Source organism: Columba livia, chromosome 5, assembly GCF_036013475.1.
Source record: "Columba livia isolate bColLiv1 breed racing homer chromosome 5, bColLiv1.pat.W.v2, whole genome shotgun sequence".
Taxonomy (NCBI): Eukaryota; Metazoa; Chordata; class Aves; order Columbiformes; family Columbidae; genus Columba; species Columba livia.
Window position 1 is genome coordinate 36,256,205 of NC_088606.1, and position 19,697 is coordinate 36,275,901.

A 19,697-nucleotide genomic window follows, 5' to 3' on the forward strand; every position below is an offset into this window, starting at 1 on the left:
GCAGGTTGGGCATCAGTTTTCTGGGTGGTGAGTGATTGCATTGTGTATCCCTGGCTTTGTGATAATGGTGGTATCTTTCTGAGCTGTCTGTATTTGAAACATTCAAAATATTCCCATCCCACTCTTGGGGGATACCATTAGTTTTCTAATATGAACTATGTCAAGTGGTTTCAGAGCTTGCATCAACATAATCTCAACACATTCTCGTAATTTTTGTATTTTTATATTGACTTCTTGAAGTTGTTTTTGCAGTTGCTCTATTCTCACAGACAACAACAGCTCAGTGGTTTTACCTCCCTCTACCTCATCTGGCATATCTGTCGTTTTATTTGTTGTTTAGTACTTTTCCTGATATGCTGCCTCTAAAAAGGTTGCTAGAATTTTACAAATTATACTTTGGTCTTTTCCATCTTTAATTGAGCCCTTGCAGCATCTAGCTGTTTTTCTACCTCTTCCCATCTAGACCAATAGCCATGTGCCCTAGTTTATTTTGAAAACTAGGGTTTGGATTAATTCCATACTTCCGTAACTAACTAGTGACACAAATTAGCATCCTACCAACTACACCAATTTGTTGCAGAATAGAATGTTAATACTGTTTTGGTTTAGCAGTACTTCAAAATGTATTGGGGTAGATCACCAGTTTAATATATGACTTTTAATAACACTCAATAAACAGCTGATTAACAATATGATATAAAGCAATTGAATGAGATTTGTTATAGCTAAAACAGATTACAGATTCAATGGTGTCAAAGGTCACACTGTACTTAAAAAAGAGAAAGTTGTATCACTTATACCTCTGTGTGTGTCTATATATATGATTAAAAGCCTACTTACAAATCCAGAAAGGCACACATACTTCTGTGCATACTTCTGTGGATATTTGAATGTCTCAGGAGCGTCCCACCTCGCAGAGAGGTGCTGAGCCACAGCCCACTGGGACTCAGGAGAGCTCAAAGGGCCTCACTGTAGGATCACTTTTTATAGGGTCACAAGATCATTGACCTTAGTCAGTATTTTTCCACTGTAGCCACTCGGGTAATATTCTGGCAATGTCCAGAACTCTCCGGATCGTACAGTTCTGGTACCATTTTGCTCTGGCTGAGTCCTAGGTAGCAGATGTACCAAACTGCCAAAAGTGACTGATGGTCACTACACCTTTCCCTGGCAGAAAGGACATCTTTTCCCATATGGAACATGCCTTCATGTCCTGATTGACTGCACTTGTGCCTCAGTTTCCCAACTTCACTGCACTTGCACAATGGGGAGTTGTTCTTGGCAGGAGCTACAGGAGTGTGGGGTGGGCGCCTCAGTGGCCTGTCTCACTGCACTTGCACAATGGGAATTGTTCTCCCCACATCATGCCTGCCCTGCCCCAGTATCCAGGTGGTCGAGTGGCCATGGAGAGCAGGCAGGGTTGCAACCACCACAGCAGATAGGCTTATGATCAAGGGGTGGACTTAACTGTGGACATTATTGCACAGGTTATCCATGAATGAGAAACACACGCTAATCAAGATTTTGGAAGGATGCCCCATAGACTGGGGGATGATATCTGTGTACATAGGACAGGAAAAGTGGTGGTGATCAATTGGAAAGTGTAGGATCTGGGCACAACAAAAAGGGTATAAAATAAGGGATAAATAATGTCCTGGTTTTGGCTGGGGGAGTTAATTTTCACAGGAAGCTGGGAGGGGACACAGTGAGGAAAGCTCACCCAAACTAGCCAAAGAGATATTCAATACCATACAGCATCACGCTCTGTATATGAATGGGGGGAACTGGCCAGGGAAGGGTGAATTGCTGCTCTGGAGCAGGCTGGGCATCTGTTTTCTGGGTGGTAGGTGATTGCATCGTGTATCCCTTGCTTTGTATATTCTTTTATTACTATTATTGTTGTTGTTGACCTCTTCCTTTGTTGTGCTGTTAAAATGTTTTATCCTAAATCATGGGTTTTTTTTTTCCTTTTCCTGGTTTTGCTCCCCATCCCACTGCAGGGAAGAGGAGTAAGCAAATGGCTGCATGGTACTTAGTTGCCAGCTGGGTCTAAACATATCAGTAATTCTTTGTTATTTCATAATCTAAACGTAAAACTGCAACCTCCATTTCTGTTCTAAAGCCAGAGAAAAACAGCCTTGGGCTATTGTGTGAGATGCCAAGAAAAGGTTGCTACCTGTGCCAGTGCTTACAAATCTCAATCCTGAAGGGTAAAATTCCAGAAATTCACATTAGATTGATGGGTCTGTAGACGCATTTGGGAAGCTGAAAAATCAGTGTTCTGGTCTGGAGGTCTCTCAGCAGTGCTTTTCCCAGGAGAAGCATCACTGGGCTCAGCCAGGAACACACTTGATGTCTGCGCTGCTCAGTCCCACTGGATGCCGAGGAGCTCACAGCTCACACTCCAGAGCTTCTTTGCTGCCTCATCGTCCCGACCCCGTGGAGATACGTACGCTGGCCGGCAATCACTGTAAGAACAACATTTTGTTTTTTTAAACTTTTTTAAGCCAACGATCTCCATCTGCATTAGCACACTGAAATATCTGTGTTAAGATAAGGGAGTTGTTTCTATCAGCTGAACTTCAAGACCAGCAGAAGCAAGCTGGGAGACTATCCAGCAAAAGAGCAAGGGTTGGTGCTAAGCCACCTATAGAAAGCTTTGTTTCCCAATGGCACCAAGAACTGGCAAGCAAGTCTCACTCTATCTGTTGTCTCAACTCTTAAGGAAACCCGTATATGCTCTACTATGTACTCTTCAATGTACATTCTCATGAATACCACTAAAAAGGGGTATAAAAATGTGAACAGAACTTCTTCAGGGGCACTTTTCTAGCAAACAGGCCACTCTTAACAGCTCTTCATCCTAAACTGTTTATCATCCTATCCTACTCATCCCCCCCTATTACCATTGCTCAGGAGGCAAAGCTGCCCCAGAATAATAACCCTGTAATAACCATCTCTGGTTATCCCTTTTTCCAGTATCCTCTGAACTCTGGCTCCTTTCTGCTCAGCTCCGGCAACCAGACAGCACTCTGTCTGGAACAGAGATCGCGTGTTCTCATCTGTAATGCCGGGTGCTGCAATAACACGGGAGTTTAAGAGAACAGAGGCAATTGAACCTTGTAAGATTTCTACCCAGCCTAATGTCTTCAGAGCTCCAAGTGCATAGTCTCGATGTTCCTGAAATGACTCTGGTGGACTCCGCCTGTCTCGCTGTGGCATGCAAATTCTTTTCTAATATCTGCCTTGTGCTTTATATTCTGTTACCTGGAGAGAGAAAATAGTTTTTGGCTCATCCATGGTAAGTCATGAATTTCTGTTGAAGCTCTTCATTTCCTACCAAGTCCAGAACTCCTTTCTTTTTTGAGTTTAAAATCCACCAAGGTTTTCTGTACTCCAGCACATAAAGGCTCCATTTATACCCTGGGACACCAGTCATCCAGGGAAGATTAAGACATCTATTTATACACTCCAGTCTGATTAAGATGGTACAGACCCCCAAGTGAAGATCAGACCAAGTCATTACAGAGACTAATCTGGTTGCATATCACAAGAGGAAAAAGCTCTGCAGAGATGCAAAGGCTCTAACATCATCCATGTGGGGGAAAAAAGAGATGTCAAATTCTCATGTTCTTTTCCCAAAAACCAGTGTCGTTACTCTGCTCTGCACCCAGTGGAAAGCTGAAAGACACATCTGCATGAAGCTGTTCAAAGGGCAGCCTTCAAACCCAGGGTGACACTGATTTGGAACTGCTACAGGCTGTGGTTTTGGTGAGGGGAAAAGGATTGACCATGCAGGGGCCTGGAGTAAGTCAAAGAAGTCAAGAAACAATATCGTTTGTAGCGGGTGCTGCACAAGACAGTTTGCAGAACACAGCGATGAGCATCCCAGCAGGAGCTCCTCCCAGCTGGTGCAGCTGCCACACAGGAGAATCGAGTTATTTTGTCACACGCTGCTCCTGAAAGCCTCACCAGCCCTCCCAGCTCCCTGGGAGCACAGGCCTCCTCTGCCCCAGTGGGGTAAAACTACGAAGAGAACCAAAGTGTTCTTCCCAGGATTGACCCAAGTGACCTCATTAACTAAACAGCTCCTCTGAAAAGTGATTTGCCCAAGTCTCAGGCAGATCAGGATTAGAGCTCTGAGCACGTGACAGCCATGCCTGCACTCTGAGTACAGTGATAGTCCTAGCACTGAAGGATCTGCTGTTTTGTGAAATGTGACACAGGTCATGGATTTCTTCTAATACAATAACCACTGTAACAGACCTGCAACTTTAGTATTTGTCACGCTTGGGCTTATCAGCCAGCCTCTTACCCCATCCCTTCTTAATGAAGAATGACTTTAAGTCTCATTTTCCCCAGCCAACAACATTGTCTTCCACAGTATATGACTCCATCAGCTTGCACTCACCGGAAATACTGTCCTGTCACAGAGTTTAGCTCCTCTGCTACTGCACAGTAGATACTGGTCTGAGCTCCTTCCCAAGGTGTCTTCAAGAAGAATGGGAATATCTTCAACAGCCACATCACTGCAGATGAGTGCCGGACCAGATCAGAATGCACACAGCCAGGATGGAGAACGTTTGCTGTGACTTTTGTGCCTACGGCAAAAGAGTAGTCTAGGACAAATCCGCATACATCAAACTGCTTTTAAGATAAACGGTCATCTACTCTTCAATTCTACTGCAGATATTCTACAACTTAAAGGAGGATTCCAGGTATGGGTACAGGGAAAGTAACTTAAGTCCTCTGTACGTCCTGTTTGCTGGAGCATCCCCTGCTCCCTTCCAAACAAGGCAGTCACTACATGCCTTTGACAAAACAATGTGTTAAAGGGCCTGGGTGCTAAAACAGCTTTTGAGAATACCAGCTACTGATTTTCAAAAGACTCTCAGAATCTTCTAAGTTGGAAGGGACCCGAGGGATTAAGTCCAACTCATGTCCCTGCATAGGACCGCCCCAAAATTCACAACATCTTGAAGACATTGCTTCTGTTTTAGAAAAACAAATACTAGTTAACTTTATTAAAAGGCCTGAATTACATAGCTGTGACTGATGTACTTAAGAAGTACTGTCTATTCATATGATTCTGTTTTTAGAGGCCATCAGCATTTACGGCACCTGAATATGCATTTGCTTTTCTACTGGAGACTGCAATTGTACTTCAGTTCTTTCATTTTTTTCAGCTTCCACCCACGTACCACACTTTTCTATGTGGTTTCAGTAATTTTTTTTTTTTACATGCACCAAAAAAACCCCAAATACATTAAACTCTGTCAAACTAATAAGTTCCTCTGTTCTGTGGCTGTAAAGACATTTAGGGTATTATGTCCCCTGGTTCCACAGGCAGGAGCTATTTTTCTCCTGCTGTGAATGACCTTTGCCTCAAACTGCTTCATTTCTGCATAGCCAGTGGCCAGAGCTTTCTCCAGTCCACTCTCCTCACCCATGGTGCTCAAAAGCCAAGGAGAAAACCACTCTGCTCTCCTCAGGACTTGCCTTGCAGCCGCCTTGCCAGCTCCCGGGTGAAGAGCACATTAGCCAGCTTGCTGTGACAGTAGGCGAGGACACAATTGTAGCTCTTCTCACCATGGAGGTCATGGAAACGGATTTGGCCAACGTGATGAGCCAGTGAGGACACGTTGACTATGCGGGCTGGGGCAGACTGCTTCAGACGCTCCAGCAACAGGAAGGTCAAGAGAAAATGACCTACGGAGGAGAGGAAATGTCATCCTTCTCTGCTGGGTTCCCCTCCTGGAGTTTTGTAGTGCTTGCAACATATTACATACATGTTATATCTTACTGCTGCCCTCATTCAAGTCCAGGGCAAAGAAGTCCCCCCTGAATCAACAGCTAATCGTTTTTGTGGCCGTTAAATTCTGCTCTTCAGCTTCAAAATGCTGGAACTGTCATACATTTCAAATGTCCCAGGTAACATGCGCAGATACTTAAACTGGGTCCATGATAAGCAAATACATTGCGTTGCATCTCCAGAACTCTGTAAGACTGCACTTCCATCCTTCCCCAAGAAGCAAGGATGAGGAAGAGAAACTCTGGAAGCAGCGCTTCCCTCTGGCGTTTTGCCACAGATACTGAATGCAAACTTGCCGCCACCGACCTTACCAAGATGATTGACGCCCAGGTGCGTCTCAAAGCCATCCGCAGTCTTGGAATAAGGGCATAACATTACCCCAGCGTTATTAATGAGGATATGGAGCTCCTTCTCCTCTGTAAGAAACAACAGACATCCTTAAACTGGGAAACAGAGAGCAAAGACAGACAAAAAAAATAAGTCTCCTACTACCACAAACTAGCTCATGGCCTCCGACAAGCCTCTGCTGTCAGACCACAAGGCCTAACACGGTACAGAGATGTGCCGGTCGAGATTTGGCATTTGCTAGAAGAACATACAGCAACCCTTGGTAAAATGTTCTCACTGAAAACAAGGATCTAGAGAGCGTACCTGCTAGAAATTGCTCAGCAAACTCCCGGATGGACTTTGTATCAGCCAAGTCCAGTTTTTTCACAATCACTTGCTGGTTCCCTGTCTCAGCTCGGATTTCACTCGCTGCAGCTTCTGCCTTCGCTGTGTCTCTGCACGCGACAATCACCCTCGCACCTGCAAGGGGGCAAAAAGAGCAGGAACAGAACCTGAGATCACTGGAGCACACAGATGATCAAGGCTGGGACAAGCTGTCTGACTACACACAGTTCTTACAAACAAGATATTGTGTCTTTAGGGAACTGGCATCAGTCAGGGGAGCAGGTGGAAGGGACAAAGACTTTCCCGCTATGTTGCTGTCTCTGATCCAGCCCAAAGCTGTTTTCAGAGCAGGCAAATGCACATCTCAAGTGCCTCTGTCCAGGTTCTCCCAGCTCAGGAGTGTGCAGCACAACCGGGGGTTTTCACCTCAGTGGTTACAGGCTCTCAAGGAGAAACAATTAGTGTCATCTGAAATAGCTTTGGAATCCAATTCACTTAAATGTGAGCATAAAATATTCTTTCCTCACATCCAGAGAAGGGACTTCTGACACACAGGCCCACACACACCAGCCACACAGGGCTGCTGCTGCTGCTGGACGCTGACTTGCCTCTTCGCGCGAGGTCTCTGGCCGTCTCCTTCCCGATGCCGGTGTTGGCTCCTGTGATTATCACCACCTTCCCCTCCAGCCTGGCTGTTGACTTGCACCGTCCTCCAGCGACATACCTCCTGCAACAGAGGACGGCAGCGGTCACGCAACAGGGTCCGAGGGCAGCCTCCCTCCTCAGGGGACTCGGGTCAGGACTGAGCACACAGATGTGGTGGCTGCAACCTCCACCAGCCCTTCCTGGGCCACTCGACCACCTGGATACTGGGGTAGGGCAGGCATGATGTGGGGAGAACAATTCCCATTGTGCAAGTGCAGTGAGACAGGCCACTGAGGCGCCCACCCCACACTCCTGTAGCTCCTGCCAAGAACAACTCCCCATTGTGCAAGTGCAGTGAAGTTGGGAAACTGAGGCACAAGTGCGGTCAAGTTGGGAAACTGAGGCACAAGTGTGGTCAATCAGGGCATGAAGGCATGTTCCATATGGGAAAAGATGTCCTTTCTGCCTGGGAAAGGTGTAGTGACCATCGGTCACTTTTGGCAGTTTGGTACATCTGCTACTCAGGACTCACCCAAAGCAAAACGGTACCAGAACTGTACGATCCGGAGAGCTCTGGACATTGCCAGAATATTACCTGATCCTAAGAGTGGCTACAGTGGAAAAATACTGAATAAGGTCAATGATCTTGTGACCCTATAAAAGTGACCCTACAGTGAGGCCCTTCGAGCTCTCCTGGGTCCCAGCGGGCTGTGGCTCAGCACCTCTCTGCGAGGTGGGAAGCTCCTGAGACATCCTGCAATGAACTGATGGTACAAAGCTGTGGGTGAGGACAGATTTCTTGGGCCTCAATGCATCACCCATTGAGAAATGCCAATGCATTAAAATGAATAATTCCCTTAACTCCAGAGGGGAATTTTGGCCATAGGTGTACGTCCACATATACTCCACATACCTAGGCACAAAGTTATAGGTTACTGTGTGCAAATATATTCAAATATCCATGGATGAATGCACACAAGTATGTTTGTGTTTATAGATTTGTACATAGGCTTTTAATCATATACCTCTGTGTGTGTCTATATGCAAGTGATGTAACTTTCTCTTTTTTAAGTACAGTGTGACCCTTGACATCATCGCATCTGTAATCTCTTTCAGCTATAACAAATCGCATTAAATTGCTTTATATCATGTTGTTAATCAGCTGTTGACTGAGCGTTATTAGAAATCATATATTACACTGCTAATCTACACTGGTAAATTCTAAAGGGCTTGTGAAACCAAGAGTGTTAACATTCTGTTTTGTGACACCAGAGCCCCAGGCATCGCCTCAATGGTCGGGATCACCGATGCCTCAGGGCCTTGGGGACTCACGGACACCATTACCTGAAGCGGTTGATCACGATCGTGTCGTGACCGGGACACCGGGAACTCTCGCTCCACGCCCCCCGCTTTACAAACACCTGCGGGACGCGGCCGGAGCGCGGACCCGCCGGCCCGCCACGGGAGGCCCCGCCCCGGCCACACCGCCCCGCCCTCGAGTCAGATAGGGCTCCCATTGGCTACCGCCGGCGCCTTGGCCAATGGGCTCCGCGGCGGCACCGTGAGGGGAGCTCAGTCCCCGCCTCTCCCCGAGCCCCGCCGGTTCCGTGAGCGCGGACAGACCCCCCAGCAGCTCCCCCGAGGGAAGCGTGAACGGCGCCCGGCCCCGGCGGGCCGGAGAAGCGGAATCCCTTGTGTCCGCCCTCCCGCCAAACAAACTGTCAGACGCGACCGCCGCGAGACGCGGTGTGCACGCCGGCTCCGCGCCCGCACCCGCCGCACGCGCGAAAGGCCGGCGCGCGCTCGGTGAGACGCACCTGATGTAGGGCGCTGCCACCAGCAGGAGAACGGACACGGACACGGCGGCGCCCAGCGCCGCTGCCCAGCAGGTGAGCATCGCCGCCGCTCGCTCCACGCACTCCTCGCACCCAGCGATCGGCGGCGACCGCGCGGCCCCGCCCAGCTCGGCCCCGCCCAGCTCGGCCCCGCCCAGTCAAGTCGGCCAGGCCGCTAAAGCTTCGCTGAGTGGGAGGGCGATGGCTGAAAGATAAATACAGGGAGGCCGGGCAGATTGGGTCCATCACTCTCCCACAAACTCGCCAAGCCAAGCGCCACTTCCTTACTATGGTGGAAGCAACCACTGGAGGTCTGGAAACGTGGCCTGTGCCCCATGCCACTGCCTGGAACAGTCCTGGGCCTTGAAAAGCCAGTCCTGTGCTGACGCGGCACCTCAGAGAGAACTGAGTCAGACAACGGGACTGATTTCTGAAACAACCTGATAGACGTGGGTGCCAAAGAGCATGGCACTGAGTGCGCGTATCCCATCCCCTGTCATGCACCATGCGGGAAAATTGGATGACCCAATGGACTGCTACAAACTACATCGAGAGCAACAGGTGGTGGGACCTTCAAACAGTGCGGTACACATTTACCCAGAGCCACCTGGTGCATTGGCACTAGGGGATGTGCTAATCGAGCTGGCCCTGCCAAGCCAAACTGCCATGGACTGGAGAAGGGGATAAAGTCCCTGTAGTGCAAAAGAAGAACATGTTAGGGAAGACAGTCTGGGTTATTTCTGCCTCAGGCAAAAACAAACCCACCCTTGGAACTGCTTTTGGTCAAGGACTTGGGTGTGCTTGGTGGGTGATGGGGAAGGATGGAAAAGTCTGATATGTATGGAGAAGATTGTTCTGGGAGTCATAAAAAAACATCTGAATGACAATGCAGTCGTTGGTCCTAATCAGCACGGATTCATGAAGGGAAAGTCCTGCTTAACAAACTTAATTTCTTTCTACGGCATGGTTACCCACATAGTTGACCAAGGGAGGCCTGTCAACGTGCTCTTTTTGGATTTCAGCAAAGCCTTCACTACTGTCTCTCCCAGTATCCTCCTGGACAAGATGTCCAGCATACCGCTGGATGAACACACAATGCAGTGGGCGACAGGCCAGGCTCAAAGGGTTCTAGTAAATGGGGTAATCTCCGTCTGGTGACCAGTCACTAATGGGGTTCCACAGGGATCCATCTTAGGGCCAGTGCTAGTCAGTGTCTCTAGAAATGACTTGGACATAGAACTTGAGGGAATACTAAGTTTACAAATTACACAAAATGGGGAGGAGCTGTTGACACTCGAGGGGCGAGAGGCCATTCAGAGGGATCTGGACAAATTGGAGAACTGGGCAATCACCAACCGCATGAAGCTTAACAAGGGCAAGTGCCAGATTTTGCACCTGGGACACCCTGGCTATACGTACAGACTGGGGAACGAGAGGCTGGAGAGCTGCCCCATTGAGAGGGATCTGGGGCTTCTGGTCAATGGCACGTTGAACATGAGCCAACAGTGTCCCTGGCAGCCAAGAGGGCCAACCATATCCCAGGTGCATCCAGCACAGCATTGCCAGCCGGGCGAGGGATGTGATTGTCCCGCTCTGCTCTGCGCTGGTGCAGCCTCACCTGGAGCACGGTGTGCAGTTCTGGGCAACACAGGATAAAAAAGATATAAAGCTACCGGAGAGTGTCCAGAAGAGAGCTATAAATTTCATTAAGGGTTTGGAGGGGAAGCCGTATGAGGAGTGGCTAAAGTCACTGGGTCTGTTCACCTTGGAAGAGACTGAGGGGAGACCTCATCACAGTCTACAGATTCCTCACCAGGGGAGGAGGGGCAGATGCTGATCTTTTCTCTCTGGTGACCAATGACAGAACCCCAGGGTATGGCAGGAAGATGTGCCGGGGAGGTTTAGGTTGGACATTAGGAAAAGGTTCTTCATCCAGCAGGTGGTAGAGCACTGGAACAGGCTCCCCAGGGAGGTGGTCATGGCCCCAAGCCTGACAGTGTTCAAGAAAAGACACATGGTGTGAACTGTGGAGCTGTCCTATGCAGGGACAGGAGCTGGATTCAATGATCCCTGTGGGTTTCTTCCAACTCAGGACATTCTATGATTCTACTACAAGGGGATTTGCTTTTGGGTGAGAATAGCCAATGATAAGAATTTTATGATGCTAATTGCTAAAGAACCCTGCCACTGTACGTCATCACCACTATAGCTGCTATATGCCATAAAAATGGTATTTCCGGAAGAATCACCCAAATTAATGAAGAATTAATTTTGATGAAACTAAGGAAAGTGCAGCAGTGAGGGATCTAAAACTGGCTTCAGGAACTGGTGCCCAGCAACTTCCCTGAGATTGACATCTTCAGCCCAGCTATGAGCTCTGGAGGCAGTAAGTAAGTGACATCCCAGCACCTCACACTATCACGCCTGCCCTGAAAGACTGTTATGACAAATGGAGCCAAAAGTCATGGATTAAACAAACTTAAACAAAATTTTAGAAGGATGGCCCACAGACTACGAGAATGAGATGTGTGTATGTAAGACAGGAAGGTGGTGGTGATCTGTTGGAAAGTGTACAATCCAGGCATGATGTAGACGGTGTAACATAAGGGGTAGATAACGTCCTGGCTTTGGCTGAGATACAGTTAATTTTCAGAGGAAGTTGGGAGGGAACACAGACACATGGTGTCATGCTCAGTACATAAATGGGGGCAGCAGGCCAGGGAGGGATTATCACAGCTCGGGAGAGGCTGAGCATCAGTTATCTAGGTGGTGAGCAATTGCATTGTGTATCCCATGCTTTCTATATTCTTTTATTGCTATTATTGTTGTTGTTTATTTCTTCCTTTGCTGTGTTGTTAAACAGTTTTTAATCCAAACCCATGAGTTTTACTTTTTTTTTTAACCAATTTTCCTCCCCATCTCAACACAAGGGGGCAGGAGTAAGTGAGCAACCACCTAGTACTTAATTGCCAGCTAGAGCTAAACTAGGCCAGAAGTTGTTTGTTACTTCACAATCTAAACCTAAGACTGCAACCTTCATTCCTGTTCTCAAGCCAGAGAACAATAGCCTTGGGCTGTTGCATGTGATACCAAGCAAACCTTGGTGCTTACAATTCTCCAGCTAGGAAGGTGTTGGTTGCCTAGAAACCTCAATCCTTACGTGGAATATTCAAGAAATTCACATTACATTGTGCCCACAGAGCCATCAGTGTTCTGGTCTGGAGGTCTCTCAGCAGTGCTTTTCCCAGGAGAAGCATCACTGGGCTCAGCCAGGAACACACTTGATGTCTGCGCTGCTCAGTCCCACTGGATGCCGAGGAGCTCACAGCTCACACTCCAGAGCTTCTTTGCTGCCTCATCGTCCCGACCCCGTGGAGATACGTACGCTGGCCGGCAATCACTGTAAGAACAACATTTTGTTTTTTTAAACTTTTTTAAGCCAACGATCTCCATCTGCATTAGCACACTGAAATATCTGTGTTAAGATAAGGGAGTTGTTTCTATCAGCTGAACTTCAAGACCAGCAGAAGCAAGCTGGGAGACTATCCAGCAAAAGAGCAAGGGTTGGTGCTAAGCCACCTATAGAAAGCTTTGTTTCCCAATGGCACCAAGAACTGGCAAGCAAGTCTCACTCTATCTGTTGTCTCAACTCTTAAGGAAACCCGTATATGCTCTACTATGTACTCTTCAATGTACATTCTCATGAATACCACTAAAAAGGGGTATAAAAATGTGAACAGAACTTCTTCAGGGGCACTTTTCTAGCAAACAGGCCACTCTTAACAGCTCTTCATCCTAAACTGTTTATCATCCTATCCTACTCATCCCCCCCTATTACCATTGCTCAGGAGGCAAAGCTGCCCCAGAATAATAACCCTGTAATAACCATCTCTGGTTATCCCTTTTTCCAGTATCCTCTGAACTCTGGCTCCTTTCTGCTCAGCTCCGGCAACCAGACAGCACTCTGTCTGGAACAGAGATCGCGTGTTCTCATCTGTAATGCCGGGTGCTGCAATAACACGGGAGTTTAAGAGAACAGAGGCAATTGCACCTTGTAAGATTTCTACCCAGCCTAATGTCTTCAGAGCTCCAAGTGCATAGTCTCGATGTTCCTGAAATGACTCTGGTGGACTCCGCCTGTCTCGCTGTGGCATGCAAATTCTTTTCTAATATCTGCCTTGTGCTTTATATTCTGTTACCTGGAGAGAGAAAATAGTTTTTGGCTCATCCATGGTAAGTCATGAATTTCTGTTGAAGCTCTTCATTTCCTACCAAGTCCAGAACTCCTTTCTTTTTTGAGTTTAAAATCCACCAAGGTTTTCTGTACTCCAGCACATAAAGGCTCCATTTATACCCTGGGACACCAGTCATCCAGGGAAGATTAAGACATCTATTTATACACTCCAGTCTGATTAAGATGGTACAGACCCCCAAGTGAAGATCAGACCAAGTCATTACAGAGACTAATCTGGCTGCATATCACAAGAGGAAAAAGCTCTGCAGAGATGCAAAGGCTCTAACATCATCCATGTGGGGGAAAAAAGAGATGTGAAATTCTCATGTTCTTTTCCCAAAAACCAGTGTCGTTACTCTGCTCTGCACCCAGTGGAAAGCTGAAAGACACATCTGCATGAAGCTGTTCAAAGGGCAGCCTTCAAACCCAGGGTGACACTGATTTGGAACTGCTACAGGCTGTGGTTTTGGTGAGGGGAAAAGGATTGACCATGCAGGGGCCTGGAGTAAGTCAAAGAAGTCAAGAAACAATATCGTTTGTAGCGGGTGCTGCACAAGACAGTTTGCAGAACACAGGGATGAGCATCCCAGCAGGAGCTCCTCCCAGCTGGTGCAGCTGCCGCACAGGAGAATCGAGTTATTTTGTCACACGCTGCTCCTGAAAGCCTCACCAGCCCTCCCAGCTCTGCAGCACCACCAGCCCTCCCAGCTCCCTGGGAGCACAGGCCTCCTCTGCCCCAGTGGGGTAAAACTACGAAGACAACCAAAGTGTTCTTCCCAGGATTGACCCAAGTGACCTCATTAACTAAACAGCTCCTCTGAAAAGTGATTTGCCCAAGTCTCAGGCAGATCAGGATTAGAGCTCCGAGCACGTGACAGCCATGCCTGCACTCTGAGTACAGTGATAGTCCTGAGGACCTGCTGTTGTTAGAAAGGTTGCGCAGGTCAGGGATTTCTTCTAATACAATAACCACTGCAACAGACCTGGAATGGGTAATGCTCTAGTATTTGTCACCCTTGGGCTTACCACTCAGCCTCTTACTGGTCTTAATGAAGCCTCCCTTCTTAATAAAAAATGACAGTAAGTCTCATTTTCCCCAGCCAACAGCATTCTCCCATCAGCTTGCACTCACCTGAAATACTGTCCTGTCACAGAGTTTAGCTCCTCTGCTACTGCACAGTAGATACTGGTCTGAGCTCCTTCCCAAGGTGTCTTCAAGAAGAATGAGAATAACTTCCACAGCCACATCATTAATAATGAGTGCCGGACCAGATCAGAATGGACAGAACCAGGATGGAGAACGTTTGCTGTGACTTTAGTGCCTGTAGCAAAAGAAAGCAGTCCAGGAGAAATCTGCATGCTTCAATCTCGTCATTAAAAGAAAGGGGTCATCTACTGCTCAGTTCTGCAGATATTCTACAACTTAAAGTACGAGTCCATGTGTGGGTAGAGAGAGAGTTGAGTCCTCTGTAGTTCCTGTTTGCTGGAGAATCCCCTGCTCCCTTCCAAACAAGGCAGTCACTACATGCCTTCAACAAAACAATATGCTAAAGGGCCTGGGTGCTAAAATAGCAGCAGTTTCCATCAGGGTTTTGAGAGCACCAGCTTCTTTGGATTTACTGTAATACTAATTTCCTAAAGAGGACACTGTTTCTGTTTTAGTAAAATAAATACTACTTAAGTTTATGAAAAGGACTGAAGGACACAGCTGTGACAGATGTTGTATTTAAGAGGTAGTGACTAGTCATACACTTCTGGTTTTAGAGGCCATCAACATCTAGGGCACCTGAATATGCATTTGCTTTTCTACTGGAGACTGCAATTGTACTTCAGTTCTTTTGGTTTTTTTCAGCTTCAACACACGTACCACAGTTGCCTGTGTGGGTGCAGCTAGTTTTTTTACATGCACCAAACAAACAAACAAACACCACATGAAACTGTGCTCAAGTACTAAGCTCCTCTGCTCTATTGTTGTAAAAACAATTAGTGTTTCAGGTCTCCTGGTCTCACAGAAAGCAGATATTTTCTTCTTGCAAAGAGCTGCCAGTGATCCTTGCCTCAAACTGCTTCATTTCTGCATAGCCAGTGGCCAGAGCTTTCTCCAGTCCACTCTCCTCACCCATGGTGCTCAAAAGCCAAGGAGAAAACCACTCTGCTCTCCTCAGGACTTGCCTTGCAGCCGCCTTGCCAGCTCCCGGGTGAAGAGCACATTAGCCAGCTTGCTGTGACAGTAGGCGAGGCCACGATTGTAGCTCTTCTCACCATGGAGGTCATGGAAACGGATTCGGCCAATGTGATGAGCCAGCGAGGACACGTTGACTATGCGGGCTGGGGCAGACTGCTTCAGACGCTCCAGCAACAGGAAGGTCAAGAGAAAATGACCTACGGAGGAGAGGAAATGTCATCCTTCTCTGCTGGGTTCCCCTCCTGGAGTTTTGTAGTGCTTGCAACATATTACATACATGTTATATCTTACTGCTGCCCTCATGTCAAGTCCAGGGCAAAGAAGTCCCCCCTGAATCAACAGCTAATCGTTTTTGTGGCCGTTAAATTCTGCTCTTCAGCTTCAAAATGCTGGAACTGTCATACATTTCAAATGTCCCAGGTAACATGCGCAGATACTTAAACTGGGTCCACGATAAGCAAATACATTGCGTTGCATCTCCAGAACTCTGTAAGACTGCACTTCCATCCTTCCCCAAGAAGCAAGGATGAGGAAGAGAAACTCTGGAAGCAGCGCTTCCCTCTGGCGTTTTGCCACAGATACTGAATGCAAACTTGCCGCCACCGACCTTACCAAGATGATTGACGCCCAGGTGCGTCTCAAAGCCATCCGCAGTCTTGGAATAAGGGCATAACATTACCCCAGCGTTATTAATGAGGATATGGAGCTCCTTCTCCTCTGTAAGAAACAACAGACATCCTTAAGCTGGGAGACAGAGAGCAAAGACAGACAAAAAAAATAAGTCTCCTACTACCACAAACTAGCTCATGGCCTCCGACAAGCCTCTGCTGTCAGACCACAAGGCCTAACACGGTACAGAGATGTGCCGGTCGAGATTTGGCATTTGCTAGAAGAACATACAGCAACCCTTGGTAAAATGTTCTCACTGAAAACAAGGATCTAGAGAGCGTACCTGCTAGAAATTGCTCAGCAAACTCCCGGATGGACTTTGTATCAGCCAAGTCCAGTTTTTTCACAATCACTTGCTGGTTCCCTGTCTCAGCTCGGATTTCACTCGCTGCAGCTTCTGCCTTCGCTGTGTCTCTGCACGCGACAATCACCCTCGCACCTGCAAGGGGGCAAAAAGAGCAGGAACAGAACCTGAGATCACTGGAGCACACAGATGATCAAGGCTGGGACAAGCTGTCTGACTACACACAGTTCTTACAAACAAGATATTGTGTCTTTAGGGAACTGGCATCAGTCAGGGGAGCAGGTGGAAGGGACAAAGCCTTTCCCACTATGTTGCTGTCTCTGATCTAGCCCAAAGCTGTTTTCAGAGCAGGCAAATGCACATCTCAAGTGCCTCTGTCCAGGTTCTCCCAGCTCAGGAGTGTGCAGCACAACACTGCTATGATAAGGTTATATCTGCCCCTCTAATGGGGATGTCAAGCAAGGAGCACATGAAGGTACTGGGAATCCAGCCAGAGTAATTTCTAAGCGGATTGTGAAATGGGAGTTTAATCTCCTTACCAGTGACTGAAAAAGCATTTAAACCAAGTTTGCCTGAAACATGAATAACTAAAGCACACAGCAGCATGGAACTGGCATATCACAGCTTCAAACAAGCAGAACCCAGCGATACAAGGAACTCCCTCAGTCCTCTCAAAACGGTTGCAGTGCAGAGCATCTTCATGTCACAAGGTGCATCTTTGGAGTTCAAGCAATGAAATCAGTTGAGGAACCGGGGGTTTTCATCTCAGTGGTTACAGGCTCTCAAGGAGGGACACTTAGGGTCATCTGAAATAGCTTTGGAATCCAATTCACTTAAATGTAAGCATAAAATATTCTTCCCTCACATCCAGAGAATGGACTTCTGACACACAGGCCCACACACACCAGCCACACAGGGCTGCTGCTGCTGCTGGACGCTGACTTGCCTCTTCGCGCGAGGTCTCTGGCCGTCTCCTTCCCGATGCCGGTGTTGGCTCCTGTGATTATCACCACCTTCCCCTCCAGCCTGGCTGTTGACTTGCACCGTCCTCCAGCGACATACCTCCTGCAACAGAGGACGGCAGCGGTCACGCAACAGGGTCCGAGGGCAGCCTCCCTCCTCAGGGGACTCGGGTCAGGACTGAGCACACAGATGTGGTGGCTGCAACCTCCACCAGCCCTTCCTGGGCCACTCGACCACCTGGATACTGGGGCAGGGCAGGCATGATGTGGGGAGAACAATTCCCATTGTGCAAGTGCAGTGAGACAGGCCACTGAGGCGCCCACCCCACACTCCTGTAGCTCCTGCCAAGAACAACTCCCCATTGTGCAAGTGCAGTGAAGTTGGGAAACTGAGGCACAAGTGCGGTCAATCAGGGCATGAAGGCATGTTCCATATGGGAAAAGATGTCCTTTCTGCCTGGGAAAGGTGTAGTGACCATCAGTCACTTTTGGCAGTTTGGTACATCTGCTACTCAGGACTCACACAGAGCAAAACGGTACCAGAACTGTACAATCCGGAGAGCTCTGGACATTGCCAGAATATTACCTGATCCTAAGAGTGGCTACAGTGGAAAAATACTGAATAAGGCCAATGATCTTGTGTCCCTAAAGAGTGACCCTACAGTGAGGTCCTTTGAGCTCTCCTGGGTCCCAGCGGGCAGTGGCTCAGCACCTCCCTGTGAGGTGGGACGCTCCTGAGACATCCTGCAATGAACTGATGGTACAAAGCTGTGGGTGAGGACAGATTTCTTGAGCCTCAATGCATCACCCGTTGAGAAATGCCAATGCAACGCAGTGGGGTCCGAGGAGAGCTTCCTTTTCAGGGGACTCAGATCAGGGCTGAGCACCCAGAACCCCAGGTGTCGCCCCAACGGTCGGGATCACCGATGTGCTCAGGGCCCCGGGGACTCACAGACATCGTTACCTGAAGCGGTTGATCACGATCGTGTTGTGACCGGGACACCGGGAACTCTCGCTCCGGGCCCCCCCCGCTTTACAAACACCTGCGGGGCGCGGCCGGAGCGCGGACCCTCTGGCCCGGCACGGGAGGCCCCGCCTCCCCCCGGCCCTGCCCTGGCTCCAGCCTGGCCCCACTGCCCCGCCCTCGAGTCAGGTAGGGCTCCCATTGGCTACCACCGGTGCCTTGGCCAATGGGCTCTGCGGCGGCACCGTGAGGAGAGGTTAGGCCCCGCTCCCGGGCACACCGGCGCGGCGGCCGCTTCTCCCAGAACCGTGCCGGTTCCGTGAGCGGGGATGGACCCCCAGCTACGCGCCGCTCCGGTGCCCGGGCTGAGCCTACCCCAGGAGCGCCCCAGGTGCTGCCGCGAGCGTGTCAGAGTTACCGAGGCGCTGGGGCTGGGGAAGCGCGAATGACCCCCGGCCCCGTCGGGGCTGGAGAAGCGGAATCCCTTGTGTCCGCCCTCCCGCCAGTCAGAACCGGCCGCTCCGAGACGCGGTGTGCACGCCGGCTCCGCCGCCCGCACCCGCCGCACCGCGGGGCGGAGTCCGCTGCCGCCGCTCCGCGTACACGCGCGAGAGGCCAGGTCCGCGCTCGGTAAGACGCACCTGATGTAGGGCGCTGCCACGAAAAAGAGAACGGGGAAGGAGACGGCGGCGCCCAGCGCCGCTCCCCAGCAGGTGAGCATCGCCGCCGCCCGCTCCATTCACTCTGCTCGCGCCCAGCGCTGCGCGGCGGCCGCCCCGCCCCGCCCCGCTCCTCTCGGCCCGCCCTCTCGGCCGCGGCCCCGCCCGCTGCACGGGGACCCGTGTGGCGCCTGCGCGGCAGCGTGCCCGGCAGTGGCCGTGTGCTGGGGAGGTGGTACCAGCTGCTCCTAGCAGGTCCTGCTCCCCGCCATGGCTGTGCCCCGCTGGGAAGACCCGCTGCGCCAGCAGCCGCTGCCCGTTTCCCTGGGCAGCGCGCTGCTCTGACTGGGGTCTTTCGGAGCAAGCTGAAATCGCAGTTTTAATTGCACTTTCCGAAGAAAAAGCCGAAAAATATCTGAAGAGAAAGCCCGGCGGCTGTCTGGGAGACACTCAAAATCCAGTTGTATAACCTCACGCCAAAGTTACTGATATTAACCCCAGCAAAACCGATGAGATGATGCATATGTATCCGCAAGCAGGCGCCGGGGGCTGGGATAGCGCGGTGACGGGCTCGGCGCCGCTCGCTCTCCCCGTTCCCAGGAGCACAGGCCCCGGGCAGCGGATGGCGTCGCCTCCCCGCCGCGCTGCGCCGGGCACAGCTGCCTGCCCACGGAGACTACAACTCCCGGCAGGCAGTGCGCGCCGTCAGGGCTCCCCGGCCCAACCTGTCCCGGCACGCCGCCCGGCGCCTGGTGC

The 19,697-nt window shown here is 49.7% G+C and overlaps 2 protein-coding genes across 3 annotated transcripts; both read right to left on the reverse strand.

Annotated features, from left to right (window-relative positions):
• Positions 1–643: 643 nt before the first annotated feature.
• LOC102088364 (retinol dehydrogenase 12-like) lies at positions 644–9,087 on the reverse strand. The gene is made up of 7 exons (XM_065064359.1): positions 8,947–9,087; positions 7,093–7,211; positions 6,464–6,619; positions 6,124–6,228; positions 5,500–5,709; positions 4,412–4,601; positions 644–2,468 (listed from the first exon to the last, which is right to left on the reverse strand). Exons 1-7 carry the CDS (start codon positions 9,024–9,026, stop codon positions 2,366–2,368), a joined length of 963 nt encoding a protein of 320 aa, XP_064920431.1. The 5' UTR covers positions 9,027–9,087; the 3' UTR covers positions 644–2,365.
• Positions 9,088–11,758: 2,671 nt separating this feature from the next.
• On the reverse strand, positions 11,759–19,084 carry LOC102088180 (retinol dehydrogenase 12-like). Of its 2 annotated transcripts, none has more exons than XM_065064357.1 (7): positions 18,924–19,084; positions 17,303–17,421; positions 16,336–16,491; positions 15,996–16,100; positions 15,371–15,580; positions 14,331–14,520; positions 11,759–12,364 (listed from the first exon to the last, which is right to left on the reverse strand). In XM_065064357.1, the coding sequence occupies exons 1-7, from the start codon at positions 19,019–19,021 to the stop codon at positions 12,262–12,264; spliced, it is 981 nt and encodes a 326-aa protein (XP_064920429.1). In that variant the 5' UTR covers positions 19,022–19,084; the 3' UTR covers positions 11,759–12,261. The 2 variants fall into 2 exon arrangements, with proteins under 2 accessions (XP_064920429.1, XP_064920430.1); XM_065064358.1 differs by lacking the exon at positions 18,924–19,084 and adding an exon at positions 18,283–18,416.
• Between the last annotated feature and the right edge of the window lie 613 nt (positions 19,085–19,697).